At 39.5% G+C, this 16,199-nt stretch overlaps 1 protein-coding gene across 1 annotated transcript in view; it reads left to right on the top strand.

Annotated features, from left to right (window-relative positions):
* Positions 1–16,199, top strand: part of LRGUK (leucine rich repeats and guanylate kinase domain containing) — a 100,129-nt gene that overhangs the window by 18,184 nt on the left and 65,746 nt on the right. Inside the window, exons 6-7 of the mRNA XM_008707581.2 lie at positions 7,884–8,008; positions 12,054–12,197. Coding sequence (XP_008705803.1) covers positions 7,884–8,008; positions 12,054–12,197 — 269 coding nt within the window. The remainder of the gene's footprint in view (positions 1–7,883; positions 8,009–12,053; positions 12,198–16,199) is intronic.

The following is a 16,199-nucleotide window of genomic DNA, read 5'->3' as shown; positions in this document are numbered from 1 at the left end:
TACTGCAGGAGTCAGGCTCCCACGCAGAGCATTTACCTTGAAGTCCGCACGCTCCAGCTTCGGGAGCCTAACGGGTTAATTGGGGATCTGTGAGTTTAATGAGCTTGAGTCTCTTTACACCAGAGACTGATGTTTTCTGGGTGATAAGGGAGCAGCATCTTGTCTTTCTCAGTACCTCTCTACCCACCTGGGGATTCTTCAGGGCAGAGTGGGGAATGAATTGATTGCCCTTGGGTGCCTCATTCCAGGGACAGGGCAGCAGTTAGAACACTACACCTGTAATGAGACTGAGATGTGGGGAGAACAGAAGGTCTATTGTCTTGAAGACATATTTTATTGGGGAGAAAACCAATATGATGGGAGACTTTGAACATAGCGCCACGCTCTTTAGAACCGGTGTGTGAAAATGTGCCCTTAGTGGACATTTAGATGGTGCGCTCGAAGCAATCAAGTTCTCTCTCCTAAATGCAGCCTAATGAGAAAATGATCCGAATGAGATGCTCCGATGGCAAACTAAAAGTAGTACACGTTAGCAGCCCCAGTTGCAATTCAGGACATAGACACATAATTCAAATGTAACATGGCGGCATTCCTCACCTGTGTCTTTAAACTGCAAACACAAGTAGCCAAAACAAGCTACCCTTCATAAACTCTTAAATAACTTCTTAGCTTACCATTTTCAAAAGATAGTACGCTGGTTTTTAAACAGTACTGAATATGCCTCTTGTTCAAGAGTGTCACATACTGTGTATAATTATGTTATTAGATAAGATTTTTGAAAAGACTAAAAAACTTTGCAATAAAAAAGAATTTTTAAGCAACATTTTTTATGCCAGTACATTTGAAAACTTAGATGAAATGGATAAATTCCCAGAAAAATATGCACCAAAATGCTGATTTGGAAATAGAAACCCTGAGTAGTCCTGTAATTATAAATGCAGTTCATATAAAGTTAATTAAATTAAAATACTCATATTAAAGAAAAACCCCACCAGATCCAAACTGCTAAGAACAGATCTTCCAATAATGAACAAAATCTTTCAAAGATTAAGAATAGAAGGCATATTCACAATCCATTCTAATGAGACTATTTTGATATCCCAAAGCAGATAAGGAACAATAAGAGAAAGGAAAATGACAGACACTTTTCACTCATGATCTAGATGTAAAAATCCTAAACAGCTATTGGCAACCTGAATCTGATTGTTTGAAAAAAGATAATACACCATGACCAAGTTTAGTTTATCTCATGACTATAAGGATAGTTTAATATCAGAGAGTCAATACATGTCTTTAACTATGTTAATAGATTAAGAGAAATAAGCCATATGAGCAGTAGGTTTAGAAACTCAATAGATAGAATTTAATAAAATCTAATTTACAATAAAAACTATGAGTAAGCTAGTAATAGGGAATTTCCTCAACTTGATAAGGTCTATAAAAATATTTGAAGCAGAATTTTTCCTAACTGGGGACATGTTCTAAGCATTCTTTAAAATTGGGAACAAGATAAAGATCTCTACCGTTGCCCCTTCTATCCATCATTGTTTTGGAGGTTTTAGCCAGCACTATAAAATAAGAGGAAAAAAAAATTGAAAGTATAAAGATTGAAAGTAGAAGATAAAAGTCTTTTTTTTTTTTTGCAAATGATATTATCCATAGGGAATATCAAACATAACTTGCAATAAACTACTAGAAATGATAGTTTTGGGAGTTTAGCAAAGTAGTTGGATATGACTTCAATAAACAGAAATCAGTTGCATTTTTCTACATCACAAACAAGCAATTAGAAAGCACAACTTAAAACAGAGACCCCCATTTACGAGAGCAATAAAAATGGATCTTATTAACGATAAGACCTGTGGGAGGAATATAATAAAACTTTATTGAAGAGCATTAAAGACCGAACCAAAGAGAAATATATTCCATGTTCCCAGATAGGAAGACGGGAGAAAATATAAAGAGTTTTACAGAAAATGAGTCAGATAAGGCTAATAAACATATAACTAGATGTCAGCCTCATTTGTATTCGGAGAAATGCAACCCAAGACCACATGAGATACTATATTACATCCATTCAATTGACAAAATTTAAGAAATCTATAATACCAAGTGTTGGAGAGCGTGTAGGTCAAGAGGATGTCTTTTTTTCTTCCTTTGGGTATGAAATTAGCTCAACCACTTTGGAGAGCAATTTTATGCTCTTTTATAAAGCTGAACATTCAAATTCCCTGTGGCCGAGCACTTTTATTACTACATATGGGAAGTTTAGCATTTGTGTATCTGGAGGCTTGTAGAAGAATGCTCGTAGCAACACTGCTTGTCATAGCAAAAAATTGAAATAGACCATATGCTCATTGATAAGAGAAAACACAAATTACGTTATACTCATAATAGCATATCATACAGTAGTGAAAATGAATGAAATATATCTCCATGCAGCAGTAGGAATGCTAGTTAATAAAACTAAATATAATTTTAGTATCACACCAAAGGGGAAAGGGAAGAGGAAGTGGGCAATTCAGCATAGTGGTCATCTCCAAGGGGGAGGCATTGGGTGCAACAGGAGGGACGTGCAGGGGTAGATGTAAGTTACTGCTCCTCTTCTTCTTGGGCTGGAAGTGGGGGTCATTTCAAGAGTGTTCATTAGATAGGCCAGGTATGGGCAAATGCTGTACCTGTGTCCATTAAAAATGTTTTAAATCTAAAAATTATTCATTTCTTTGAAAATAGTTATTTACCAAATTTCAAACTTGAGCTTGTATCAGAATCCCCTGGCAGGTTTGTTGAAACATCTCTTGCTGGCCTCCACCCTCAGAACTTCCGGGGGAGTGGTTCCGGGGTGGAACCTGAGACTGCATTTTCAACAAGTTTGCAGGTGATGCTGATTGCTGGTCTGAGGAGTGCACTTGAAGATCCCCAGCTTTAAGCTAGCCAGCCCTCTCTGTTCTACCTTGCAGGGCATGCTTCCCTAATCTGATGCCATTTCCATGTGTCCTTTTTAGGGGTTTGGTTGTTATCTTTTTTTGCTTTTTATATTTGTTCAAGCTTTCCTTAGTGGGCGAGTGTGTCTTTTCTATTTGAGGGGATCAAGTGCACTTCTATTTAAAATAAAATAAAATTGTAATTATCAACATTAAAAAGCACTTCTTTAAAATAAACACAAGTCAATTAATCAACCTGGTAATGCTGACATTGTGATTGTAGATTATATTAGTGCCTCAAAATGGACTGGTTAACTATGAGAAATCAAGTTTTTAGTTTATCTTATGCTATTTTGTCATTCCATTTGTGAATAATTGATGATCAATTGATAATCATCCTAAATCACAAGCTGATAAACTTTGTCAAGGATAAGTCAAGTATTTCTTAAGAAAGAATGCTGTGTATTCTTTGCCTGTAAATATTGACAGGTTGATTGTTCATTGGAATTTGTTTTATGATTATAGAATCGTGGAGTTTCTAAAAAGTGATTCACAGAATTTTAGAGATTATCTACTACTAACTCTTCTTTTATGGAAGAGGAGCCTAAGACCCAGGGAGGCTCAGTAACTTGTCCAAGATCATTTGGTCAGTGGTTGAACTGAGATTAGTTCAACCAATTCCATTGTTTTCCCCATGCTGCAATTCATTGAGCAATTACTACTTTCATCACCTAGCCATTTAAAGTGTATGTGTGTTTCATTTCTTAGAGATTCACTCCTATAGCGAAGAACATTTTTCACTGGTAAGGTGATACAGATCTTTCAGGATTGGTTTTGATTAAAGCTATCATTGCGGTTCTCTCTACTAAGAGAATTGTGATGGATTTCCTACTTATTTCTCAGTAACTGTTTTCTATACACCCGAACCATATTTTATGATTGCAGACAAATGAATAAGAGCGAATACTGAACTAGTGAATAATTCATGGCAAGCTCTGCAAAGTGCTGACAGCATCACCAAAATGTAAAAATATGTCACGGGGCTTTTCCCTCACTGTAAAGTTACGCTTATGGGCCTCTGTGTTCCTTCGCTTCGTTTCTGAGGATCTAAAATTCCAAGGGAAAAGTTTATTCGCAGAAATGTAAAACTTTAGAGCTGGAATGCAGTATGATGATTTTAAGTTCTTTGAGTCTCCTTCTTCTGATAGTGGCCTTTGAAAATTAAAACATACCTAAGAGGGTTAACCCAGGAAGCTAATTCATTGTAATGGCTTAGTGACTTAGATTGTATTTCTTCTTATTGGAAAGTCCCAAACCTATATGAAAGAACGCAAAAGAATAATGTTCAGAGGAAGGATAAGTAACATTTCGTGCAGTTTCTTAAAATAAGAAAATGAGAGATTAGGGAGATAAAGGTATTCCTGAAAGCAAGCTGAGAACTCAGAGCTCTGTATGGACCAGTCCTGCATATTGACCATTATCACTGCTGGTGGCCACAGATGATGTGACCTTGGGAGTATGTAGTTGTGGGGTAGGGGATAGGGGAGGTGTTAGGCTACTATAAAAAGTACTCTTCACTCAGGAACCTGATTAATTTATAGTGTTGAAATTCCTCGAAATTTAAGGTGGGGGTTGAAGAGTTAGGAAATAGACAATTTTTCTGAAATGAACTTATTTCTCAGCAGAGATGTGCAGTCAGATCCTCAAGCCTTTGCCCCCAGGGCTGTGAGTGACCGCAGAGGTAGCTTTGGAAGCCAGGACTAGCTTTGCAGTGAGGCATCCGTATTCCTCCTCCTTTGGGCCTTTGCAATGCTAATTTCATGAAACCTGACTTGCTGTATTAGTCAAAGCTGGAGAGTGAGCCAGGATGTACTGAGAGAACTGGGGTTAGCCTCTGATGTCTTGGAAAATTACTGCATACACCATAAACAAGCTTGCCTTTTCAATTCCCACCCACTAGCTCTTGACAGTTTCAGGATTCCTGTTTCGTCGTTTTCTGATTCTTGCCCCCTTCCCCTGGGAAGGCTTCCTGACTCAGCTCCCACAAGCATTTGTTCTACTCTTCCCCATGAGTATCTTCATTTCGGTTGGAGCAGAACTACCAGGACACTAGTGCCCCCGACATAGGACTTAAAGACTATTGCTTCCTCTGCTAAACTGAGACAGACAGCCATTTGAAGTTTCCCTTGCCTAATTTTTCTTGCCAAAGATTGCCACTCCAAGGACATTTTAGTTCATCTGTAGCTGTGTGGGAGTTTAATCTCTGTTTCCCATGTTTCATGTACTTCGTTACAATCCATATCTGCAAAGATCTGGTCTTCGTTCTCGTTCGAGAATGATTATTTAAACAGCCCCGAGGAAATGGAAGCAGAAAGAGCATGGCGTTTGTGAGTGTAAAGGTTTCTTTGTAGAGCTCTTCTGGCAGGAAGCTTTATAGCAGCACAGTTGAAAATGCATATTTGATGACAAGCGAAACTATGCTTCAGCCCAAGGATCAAATCTGGAACCAATGAAGACAATTTAGGAATGTCTGGTTCATTTGGCAATATTTTCTCCTCATTGCTTCTAGTTTCCTAATTTACCTCTTTCTGTGGCCTACATCTTTTCGGAATAGATGCTGGCCTTCAAGCTTCCATTTTGTGCTTGTTGGCCAACGGGGAGTGGATGTGATCCCTTGGCCTCACGTGCTTGCAATGTGGTAATGATAGCTGCCTTATAATTGTGAGGAACTTTATGGTTCGTGAACCTCATTCCGATGATTTTTTTTTCCATGATCAAACTCAGTTTTCATGGCAACCTGCTGTTATTCCCACTTGACAGGTGAAAAATCTGAGCAGAGAAGTTAAGTCACGTAACGAGTTGTTAGTGGAGTTAGGAGAACTACAAAGAATTATGAGGGAAAATACCTGTTTTCGTGATAAATTAATGACCCCGTCCCTCCCCTTTAAAAAATTCTTTGATTTTACGATTAATGGAAGGAGATAGGTGGGGGGTTGGAAGTTGACCAGAAAAGGCTGCGAGGAAGAAATGGTCTGTCCAGAGTAGATCTCAAGAACTGATGTTGCTGTGACAAATTTACAGTTACAGTAGGCCCTGCCAAGTTGCTTCCAAAGTGGCTCCAGCATAAAGAAGCCTCAGTCATATGAAACAATCCATTTTTCAGAACCTTTAAAATGCTTGCTAAACTGATAGGTGAGGAATGGCGTCTTGATTTGCATTGTCGTGATTAAGGGTGATGGAGTCTTTCCATATGTTTGTTGGCCACTTGCACTTGCTCTTGTGGGAATTTTCTCCATGTATTCTTTCTCCTTTTCTATTGGGTGGTTCTGTCTTTATTCTTTCTTTCTATTAAGTTATCGTCATTCTCTATGTATTCTAGACAGTAATCCTTCATCTATTTCTGTTGCAGATCTGTCCCCAGCCTATTGTTTGTATGTACTTAAGTAATTAAGAGCAACAGGAATAAGACCATGAGGTTATCTTTGAAAAAGAAGTAAGAAGTTGGTTTAACGTAAATGTTAAAGAAAAGAAATGGAATTTGAAATTAAGTCCTGAGGAATGGGTAGGGTTTAGGAAGGGTAGGAAAGCAATATGAAAAAAGATACACTGCTAATATGTGAGAAAGTCCTTGGTACATTCCAGAACTGCTGAGAAGACTGACCTGGCAGAATTAGGGCATTCTCACTGGGTTATAATGGAGATGAAACCAGAGACGTAGGCTTTGCTTAAAGTCAGGGGCTTCAGATGCAGGAGTGAGGAATTTGGAATTCGCCCTGTGAGAATTTTTTGATTGAAACATGATATCCAATCAATATTTTGAAAAAATTAACCTGACTACAGTGTGTCAGGTGATTTGAGGCAGGAGGAAATGGATGTTAGGGGTACCCATCGGTGCCAAAGCTGAATTAAGTTGGCAGGGGAGTGAACGGAAAGGAAGGGAATAATTAAAGAAGTGTTTTAAAGCAAAAAATGCCAACTCTTGCTGATTGATTGGATGCCCTGAAGATTACAAGTGGCCGAGAGAACCTCGATGTCTTCAGCTACTAGGGAGGAAAAACTGACCTGTGGTGGGCAAATGATATTAAATCCCAAAAATTTGCCAAAGAAAGCAAGACCAGAGAGAGGGAAATAGAATTGGTGACGTTGGGACTGCAATTTTAGGTGACTGTAAGGATGAAACACAGAAGAAATTTAAATTTTAAAACGACTAGAAACTCAATATGAGGAAACGAAGACGGAGTTTAGGCCTCATTTATTTTAAAGGGAGAAGAGAAACCAGTGTAGACAGAAAAGGCCATTCCTCTCTCTATCAGGGTATTGGTTCTTTACCACCTCTTTGCCACAGGTGACATTCCCCAGGCGATAAACCTTGGCACGTGTTGCCTGCACGGTGACCCTGTATTCGGAAGTCCCGCCTGTGGGAAAGCACGTGAGTTTCTTGTGGAGACCGTTAAGGAACCAAGGGAAAACACTGCCAAGGAGGCAGCTTCGAAGCACCCTGAAATGTTTCTCCTCACTGATTAAAGGAGTCACCTATGAATGCAAAATGCAACTGGGCATACTCAAAAGCTATGTCTTTAAAAAAATGTAAGCAGTGCCAGTATTAACTTCTATAATGAAAAAAATATGTTTCAGGATTTAGTGTTCATCCTGTATTGGGCACGTGTTAGTGCTTTATTAATGCTGTTATCTGATTCTTCTAATGGTGATCTGACACTGATTCTTTTTTTCTTCAAAAAAAATTTGTCTTAAGATTTTTATTTGAGAGAGAGACAGTGTGCGCATGCAAGAGGGGGTGGAGGGAGAGGGACAAGCAGACTTGGGGCTTGGTCTCACAACCCTGAGATCATGACCAGACCCGAAATCAAGAGTCGGACACTTCACCGACTGAGCCGCCTGGGTGCCCCTCTTCAAAATGTTTCTCACGACATTTTCCTTGAACATAGTCATGGTGCATAGGCAACGAGATAGAGGAGGTCGGAGGGCTAGAGCTGTGTAGTGCCCTAACACACCTGAGTCTGGCCAAGAACAAGATCACGTCAATTAACGGCTTAGGCATGCTGCCAATCAAAATCCTTTGTCTGGTGAGTCTAACCAAAACTTATTCTCGATGGAAAGTACTAGTTAATGTTTTAGCAAGTGTATGAATGATAATCAGGATTTTTCAAGTTGACGAAGAGCTGATTTCTCCATGAAAGTTACTGTTTTCTGTTTTGTTTGCTCCTTTTGGTGCCCTATGTGTGTAGGAATGATATTTCATGCTGCAGTAAAGTGATTTTCTATTGGCATCCAAATTCAATTTTTTAAAAGATTGACATTTTACACCGAGAAAGAAAGGAATACTTTTAACAACTATTAAAAATACATTTCATAATGTCTCACTGATGAAATAACATTTAAGCATATTTAAGCATAATATTTATTGCTGTTTACCCTTTATTGTTCTCAAATGAACCATAAGATGTTCTCTGGGCACTGAATTTTATATTCATATATGCTAGTTTCCCACTCTAGAAAACCAGAATTGGTGCTGAGAATAAAGAAACAATTCCAATCAGAAACTTGAAATTTCTAAATTTTTTTCCCATAGAGAGAGAACTTTTCTTAAGTTCTATGACGTGTGTTGTGACTGTGAATAAACATGCAGATGATTTATTAAAAAGTCAGCAGAATTACAATAGTTCCAAAGATATATAGAGTGTTTTTGAAATAACAGTACAGCTCACTAATTTAAAAGCTGATAATACAGTTTGTGGATTATTCAGGATTCTTCTTCCTTTCCTCCTTTCTCCTACGTCTTACCCTTGGATGGCTTTGCTGTTTTTTAATTATATCTGTCACAAGGTGGGCAGGGAGGATTTTAAGCCACGAGGCTGATAGCTTATTAATTTCTTATGTGAACTATCCCACAGGAGAGTGTTGAACTGCTATTTGAAATGACATCTTGGGTTATCTGCAGATTTATGACATTTATAATATACTATCCCTGTCTTATTTAACTACAGATAGCTGAAGGTTGGCTAGTGTTAATTTTTCTTTCCCTGAGCTTGGAGCTCAAAGTGCTTTTCCAAGAGACTTCGCTCCCTCACGGCGAGTTAGGTGAGGTCAGAGTACTGGTTGCAGTACCAAGGATGGACGGGAGGCATGGAGAGGTCTAGTAATGGCCCTGAGGACTCCTGTTTTCTGCCCACTGAGACGTGTTAGCAAAGCATAAAAGAAAATGGATTTGTTAAGTTGGTTGGCTAATTTAAAAATTATTTTAAAAAGTCACATTCTAAAAATTATGGTAATTTAGAGAACTGGCAGTATGTACTACTCAGTTGGTACCTTGTTAGAACCTTATCCTTTTCTTTACATCACTTCGTATTGACATTCCCATTAACTAAGTGGAGCATGGTACGTGGAAAGAGATATGGGGGTGCGCTTAGGGGGAGAAGAACTGAACTCATGATTAAGATGATTAACACATAGCACTTTTATCCTAAGAGTTTATTTCAATAACTAAACAAGTAATCCATGTTGACAGTTCCATCTCAAGCAGCTTTTAGAAAAAGCATTAAAGACTTATTTTTTTCTACAAATAAATCGGGGATTGTTCCCAGTCCCTGCCCCCATTACCCAAGATGAATCAGAAAATACCGACCATGCCATCATTCATTTCCCCTTAAAATTTTCGAGAATGGTAAGGGTTTCTTTCACAAATGTTAATGAAATGTATAAGATAAAGTGATACACATTTGTTTGAACAGTTAACGCTTTTAGGTTTTAATTTGTGGAATTAGAAAACCAATTGCTTTACTACTGCAAATAATTCATTTCACATTTTTGTAGAGAAAATAGAATAATTCGCTATACAAACCAGTTAATTCTCTGCCATCAGCTTTTACAATAAATGTAAGGGGATAATGTGGGTCACTCATGGGCTGTTCTGTCAACCACTTCTCTGGGCAAGTAAGGACAGTGCATTCCACACTTTAAAATTCGTTTTATCTTAATAAGAGCCATTTATTTCTTCCTTTCCAAATTGGGGAGATAAAGACTATTTCTCATTTCATCTGTTTAAGAAAATAGCTTCTCTCTAAAGGCCCCCTTTTCCCTGCCAATCACGATTTTACAAAAAAGAAAAAAAAAGCAGAACTATTCATGCTGATACTGGACGTCCACTTTGAGGGGCAACGTATCCATTTTTCAGCATCGGATAAAGGGTTTGACTAGATGACTTTCAACTCAGAAATTCTGTGATTCTGAATATTTCCCCATTCTGCTTTATGACCATAGGCTAGCTAATTAAACGTTTCTATGCCTCACTCTAGGCTTAAGCAGCTCCCACTTTGAAAGCCATCAGAGCCATCAGAGACGCTGTAAAGATTTATTACAGTCTATCTTCCACAGTTCTAGCACTTCAAAGTCCTTTGGGAAGAACTGTATTGTATATAAATGTTATATGTTGGCATATTTTAAATAGGATATTGAAGTCTTATTTCAAGAAATTAAATTAGTATGGATATTATGTTAACTGTAGTGCAGTTTTTTCTTTTTCTATTACACTTTTTAGAACTTTTTTGAACTCTGAATAGTAGGAAATTTGACTTAACTTAAGCAAATGGGGGTTATGAGTATTTTTCCCTTCTGATTATGGAATTGTTCAAACATACATTAAAAAAAGGGAGTAGTTTAATGAGTCCCCATGTATTATCACCCAGCTTTGTAGATTATCAACATTCTATTAATATATTTTAAAAAGCCATAGAATTAAACTAATGACTGCAAATCTTGCTCATTATTGAAGTGAAATCTTATGAAAGATAGGATGAAAATGAGCTCTTGCTATTAAAATGTACCAGGAAACATATATCAGGAAAAATATTGTAGATGGAAGAGCATGCTATAATTTAATTTTTCAGTGAAGTGCTTATTAAAAGTATTAAAAGTTTAAAGATAGGCATTTTATGTCATTAATTGAAACCTCAAAATTGTCTTTATGATTCCCAACTTCAACTAAAAGTGTAACTTTACTGCGGCATGTTCTTACACTTCAAGGCTAAGAAACCCAAGCTGTTGTATGTTGGAAGACGCACAAGAAAATGCAGATTATTGTTGCCACCGTAATATGTTGTTATGGGTCCATGGGGGATGGGAAAGAGGATCTCTGAATCTTTGTTTTATGCTCATTGTCTGAGAAGATGCTTCTGTGTGAGTTATTGAAGAACTCCGTGTTCTACTATTGAATAATAAGCCACCCCGAGTGGGTGGCATGGAGAAATTTTACACGCTAACCATGTTATTAGCTAGCAGTTCTGCAATCTGAGCTGGGTTCAGCAGGCAGACTGGCTGGGGGCTGACCTCAGTGAGGGTGCTGGAATGGCTGGATTTTTCCTCTGTCTTAGCGTCAGGGCCCCTTTCCATGTGGCCTCTTCTTCTCCATGTGACCGCTCCATAAATCCTCTCCCAACAGAGTAGCTAGAGTCCTTACATAGCACCTCAGGGTTCCAGGACACAAGGAGGGAAGCTGCCAGGCCTTCTTAATTCTTAGACTTGGAACTGGCACACTTCTGCCATATTCTTTTGCTTAAGGCAAGTCGTAGGTCTGGCCTAGATTCAAGAGGAGGGACCTGCACAAGAACATGAATAATTCATGCCATGGATCAGACTACCATGGCCCTTGTGATATGAAGTGATTTGCTGTTTATGGAATGATCTAAGATCATTCCTGAAAACCAGGTACATGTGGGAATTACACTATTCAAGTGGTTTAACATGATGGCAACGAAAGAACTGCATTAAATGTAGTTTCTGAAGATAAACATGGAGTTATGCTGTCATTAGGCTTTAGGTAAACAATGTTAAAAGCTTACACTAGCCTCTGTCCGACTGATTCGAACATTCATCTTGCGTGACCTTTAGTGAAAATATGACGTTCTGAATCTTTCAGCTGAACAACTGGGATTTCTTTCTGGGGTGTATGTATATGTGTTTAGGGAGGCGATTGGTGGAAATGGGAGGGGGCAGGGCAACAAGAATGGCTTGCTGATATTAGAAGATTTGGGCAGTATCCAGAATGAAAACTTGGCCTTGTACTTTTTCCTACTAGAAGCTTTTAAGACTTTGGATGTATTTTACCAATTGTAGAGCAATAACCAGATTGAGAAGATCACGGGTTTGGAGGACCTAAGAGCCTTGCAGATCGTGGATCTGTCCCATAATCAGATCAGCAGCCTCCAGGGCTTAGAGAACCATGACTTCCTGGAAGTGATCAACCTGGAGGATAATAAGGTAACATCACACGTCATCTGTCCTGGTTTCAGTGTCTGCATAAGAGGACATATTAGGACCCATTATTGGTTTCTCAAGGGCTGTCACGTGAAATGCCAGCTTAGAAAGTTATTCCACAAAATCTCCTGGAACAGTCGTTGCAGAAGGACTGTTTTGTTTGTTTGTTTATAATTAATATGATCCTTAATTTTTAAAAATCTGATGATTCCTAATTACATTGTTTTAAGGGTTTAAATTGCAACCAAGTGGACGTGACTTTCTTTTTTTCTTTTTTTTTTTAAAGATTTTTATTTATTTATTTGACAGAGATAGAGACAGCCAGCGAGAGAGGGAACACAAGCAGGGGGAGCGGGAGAGGAAGAAGCAGGCTCATAGCGGAGGAGCCTGATGTGGGGCTCGATCCCATAATGCCGGGATCACGCCCTGAGCCGAAGGCAGACGCTTAACCGCTGTGCCACCCAGGCGCCCCTGACGTGACTTTCTGAAGGAGATGTGTTCGTGTAAAATTTTGTGTAGAAAGGTGACCTTGAGAGTGTCTGAAATGTCAGAGCAGGGAAATGGGAGACATGAGAAGAGCCTCAGGCTGGCGTGGCCCATGCCTATCATGAAAGCAGAAGAGGTACAGGGAGTGAGTTCCTATATTCTGTTGGTAACAATAGCGTGTGTTCCTAATTTGTAGGAGTTGGGGATTGCACTGACTCCAATTTCCATATCTGGCTTAATACACACTTTGTTTCACAAATTATATAAATTGGCATTCACTCTTAATTATACTTTATTTTCAGTGAAGCATTTGTGCTCCTAATCACAGTATATCTGAATACTTAAGCAGTAATGTCTACAAAACAATTGTATTCTTACTGAGTTCTCTATCCCATTTTTGGGAAAGACTTCATAAGGAAGTTGACTGTTGAAAATGCAAACTTTGGAGGCCCTGAAAGAGACATTGGTCTTACCGGTGGTGAGCTGTGGCGCGGTGGCGACATTTCTCTGTTCAGGTGTCATGGTGCTTATGTCCGATGACTCTTTCACCAATGAATTTGCATCACCTGTTTGTCTAAACATCAAGAAAAGGCCATCTTTAGGTCTGGGGAAAAGTAGACTTTTAATCACAGACAAAACTGTTCATCCTTATTTTTACTTAATTTGTATATTAAATTGTTTTGTCAACTTCTAAAGTTCATTTAACTTTTGTTCCCTGTGCCACGTGCCTAATGAAGTCAGCACAATCTCTGTTTCATACGGTTTTCGTGTCCTTTCATGAAATTGCCGTGAAAATGGTTCTCAGGTATAGCCACGAAGTGTTGGAAAGGTCGAGTGCATTCATCGAATCCCAACTGAATGCATCTCAGAATTCAGGAAAAGGAATAATGTTTAATGGTAACATTAGTAATAATTGCAGTCATAAGATCGTCTGGAGACATTTGTTGCCTGTGTACAAGGCACTGTTCTAAGCACTTCACATCTGTTGTCCCACTTAATTCTCATTATATCCCTACTATTGTCATATTTTACAGATGAAGAAACTGGGACACAGAAAGTTTAAGTGTAACATGCCCAAAGTTCTACGTCTAGCAAATAGCAGAGCCAGGATGCAAATACAGGATGGTTTGCATCCAGACTCAGTGTTCTCAATGCTGAAGGATAATACAGTAAATGAAATGCTAATGACCCTTCCTTCAGAAAAGCATATAGTGTAACGCTCTGGAAGAGTGCTTTCTGGTAGAAATGTAATGCAAGCCATCAATGTGAGCCGTATGTGCAATTTTAAGTTTTCTAGTAGCCACAATAAAAAAGTAAAAAGAAACAGGTAAAAGTAATTGTAGTAATATCTTATGTTTAGCCCAGTACATCCAAAATATCGTCGTGTCAGCATGTAATCTGCACAAAACATCATTGATGAGGCGCTTTATAACCTCTTGCCGGGACTGAGTTTTTGACATCGGGTGTGTATTTTATACTTAAGTACATTTCAGTTCATCCTAGCCATATTCCAAATGTTAAGCAGCCACACGTGGCTAGTAACTACCATAGTGGATACCGCTGCTCTAGAAAGACCTAGGAATAAATACATCGTTCTCTTCCATTTCAAGAGACATTCACTTCAAGTTACATTTGAAAATTTTTAAGGAAAAAAAAAAGGGGGGAATATCATGAAGTGAGTAAAGGAGTTAATCGTTTTCAAATGTTCATGAGACTCCATTAAAGAAAAAGTGGCCGTGTGTCCCAAAGCAGGGAATCCTTTGGGAGCAATTGAGTCCATAACAATAACAAAATTCCCTGGCTCCCCCCTGGGCAGGCTGGGGAGCAACCGGCAGTACTTTGAAACGTTCTTTGTGCCTTCCAAAGATTTCCTCAGAGAGCTCCCCAGTCCTACTGAGACTACCGTGTCAGGGATGGAAAATTTGTCATTTAACAGAAACATAACTTCGCTGTTGCTCCTCCTATGATGAATTTGATGTTTTATCAGTAGCAGTTTCACAGTATTATTTACTTGGTGTAGCTGCTGGCACGTTGCTGTACCCTCACACGGTCATTTCAGCATCTCTTTGCAGTTCCTTTGGAAATGTTTCCCATCAGCGGGTGATTCGGGGGCCCTTATCACTCTCTATCGTCCTTGTTGGAGCGGATGTCATTTCTAGCATTTAAAACTTATCAGAGTTAAAATGTTAAGTCTGTTATAACCTCAGTCCTTTCTTCTAGAAGCAAGACATTGGTTGGGGAGTTACTTAGAGAACAATGTTTTCTTTCTTTTAGTGTCGTCATTTCACAAATCAATCAGCCAATCAATCAATCAAAGAAAAAGCCTTCACAGGCTGCTTTAGGTGTGGATGCTGGGGTTTGAAGAGCATAGCCCAAGAGGAAATGGCAAAAAGAGAGTCAACTGTTCCCCCTAGGAATTTGAAGTTGATAAGCGGCTTGGGGTCGGGAGTAACCCACGGGGGCAGAGGACGTTTGAGGAGAGGGGCATCCTGGAATCGGGATCAGCTGTGCTGCTGTGACATTCTTAGCAGACGGCTGACATTCCTTCAAGAATAGAACCCTTCTGCAATGTCTCACTTTAAGTCATTTGGGGTGCTGTACCCCTACACCTACTGTAATGGTCTGTGATGCACACAGCCTTGGGTTTGGCATCTGGGAAGAAGACAGGAGAGTGGGTCTGCTTTGGGGTGAGGCCTTCGGAGAGGGAGGGAGGGCACATGTGGGACAGCCAGTATCTGCGGAATGTGGCTAATTCAGCAGGCGTGGGATCTGGAAGCCGGGCTACCCCATACTTGCTTTGCTCTGCCCTTTACAACCTCTTCCTACCTTTGGAAGGACTAGTAAGGAAGGGAGCTGGATCCCTCTCAAGTGACTCTCAAAAGACCAGGTGATCCCAGCTGACACAGACCCAGCTGATAGTCCGTGATCGGGCTATTCATGTTGTTTGCAACATTTCAAGATCTTTCCATGTCAGTTACCATTGGTGTGACCATCTTCTAAAGCGTTCCTATTATGGGACTGGGCTATGACTCAATCACATAGTGTTGGGGTTTTTTGGAATTTAGAAATTTTTAAACTGTTACTAAAAATGTTAGGCTGAACGTTTCCTGTATGTAATGTTTGCCACTCTGATGCCGGCGTTCGGTGTAAACTTCTTGCGGTGGGGTAGCTGGTTCATAGCCTATGCACACGTAACACATCAGCTCGCCCTTTAGGAAAAACATGCCAGCTTCCGCCCTCCCCAGCAGTGCGCGCCAGTGCACGCGGCCAGGACCTGGTGGTGAGACATGTTCACCGCAGGAAAACCTCCCCTTCTCATATCCGTGCCGGGTCCAAGCACAGGAGCTGTATGCTAGAGGAAAATCGATCCACCGTTCTGACTGAGCAGCGTGAACCAAGTTGACTTTTCCACCTTTCCGAATCACACAATGTTTAAAACATGATCCTTTTATCTTGCAGAGGATCGAAATGTCCCTCTAACAGATCTAGTCATTGTGTGGGAAGAGCTGTGTCTAAAGC

The sequence above is a fragment of the Ursus maritimus genome, unplaced genomic scaffold (genome assembly GCF_017311325.1).
Source record: "Ursus maritimus isolate PB19 unplaced genomic scaffold, ASM1731132v1 scaffold_3, whole genome shotgun sequence".
Lineage (NCBI taxonomy): Eukaryota > Metazoa > Chordata > Mammalia > Carnivora > Ursidae > Ursus > Ursus maritimus.
This window is presented reverse-complemented; position numbering and strand designations above follow the sequence as displayed.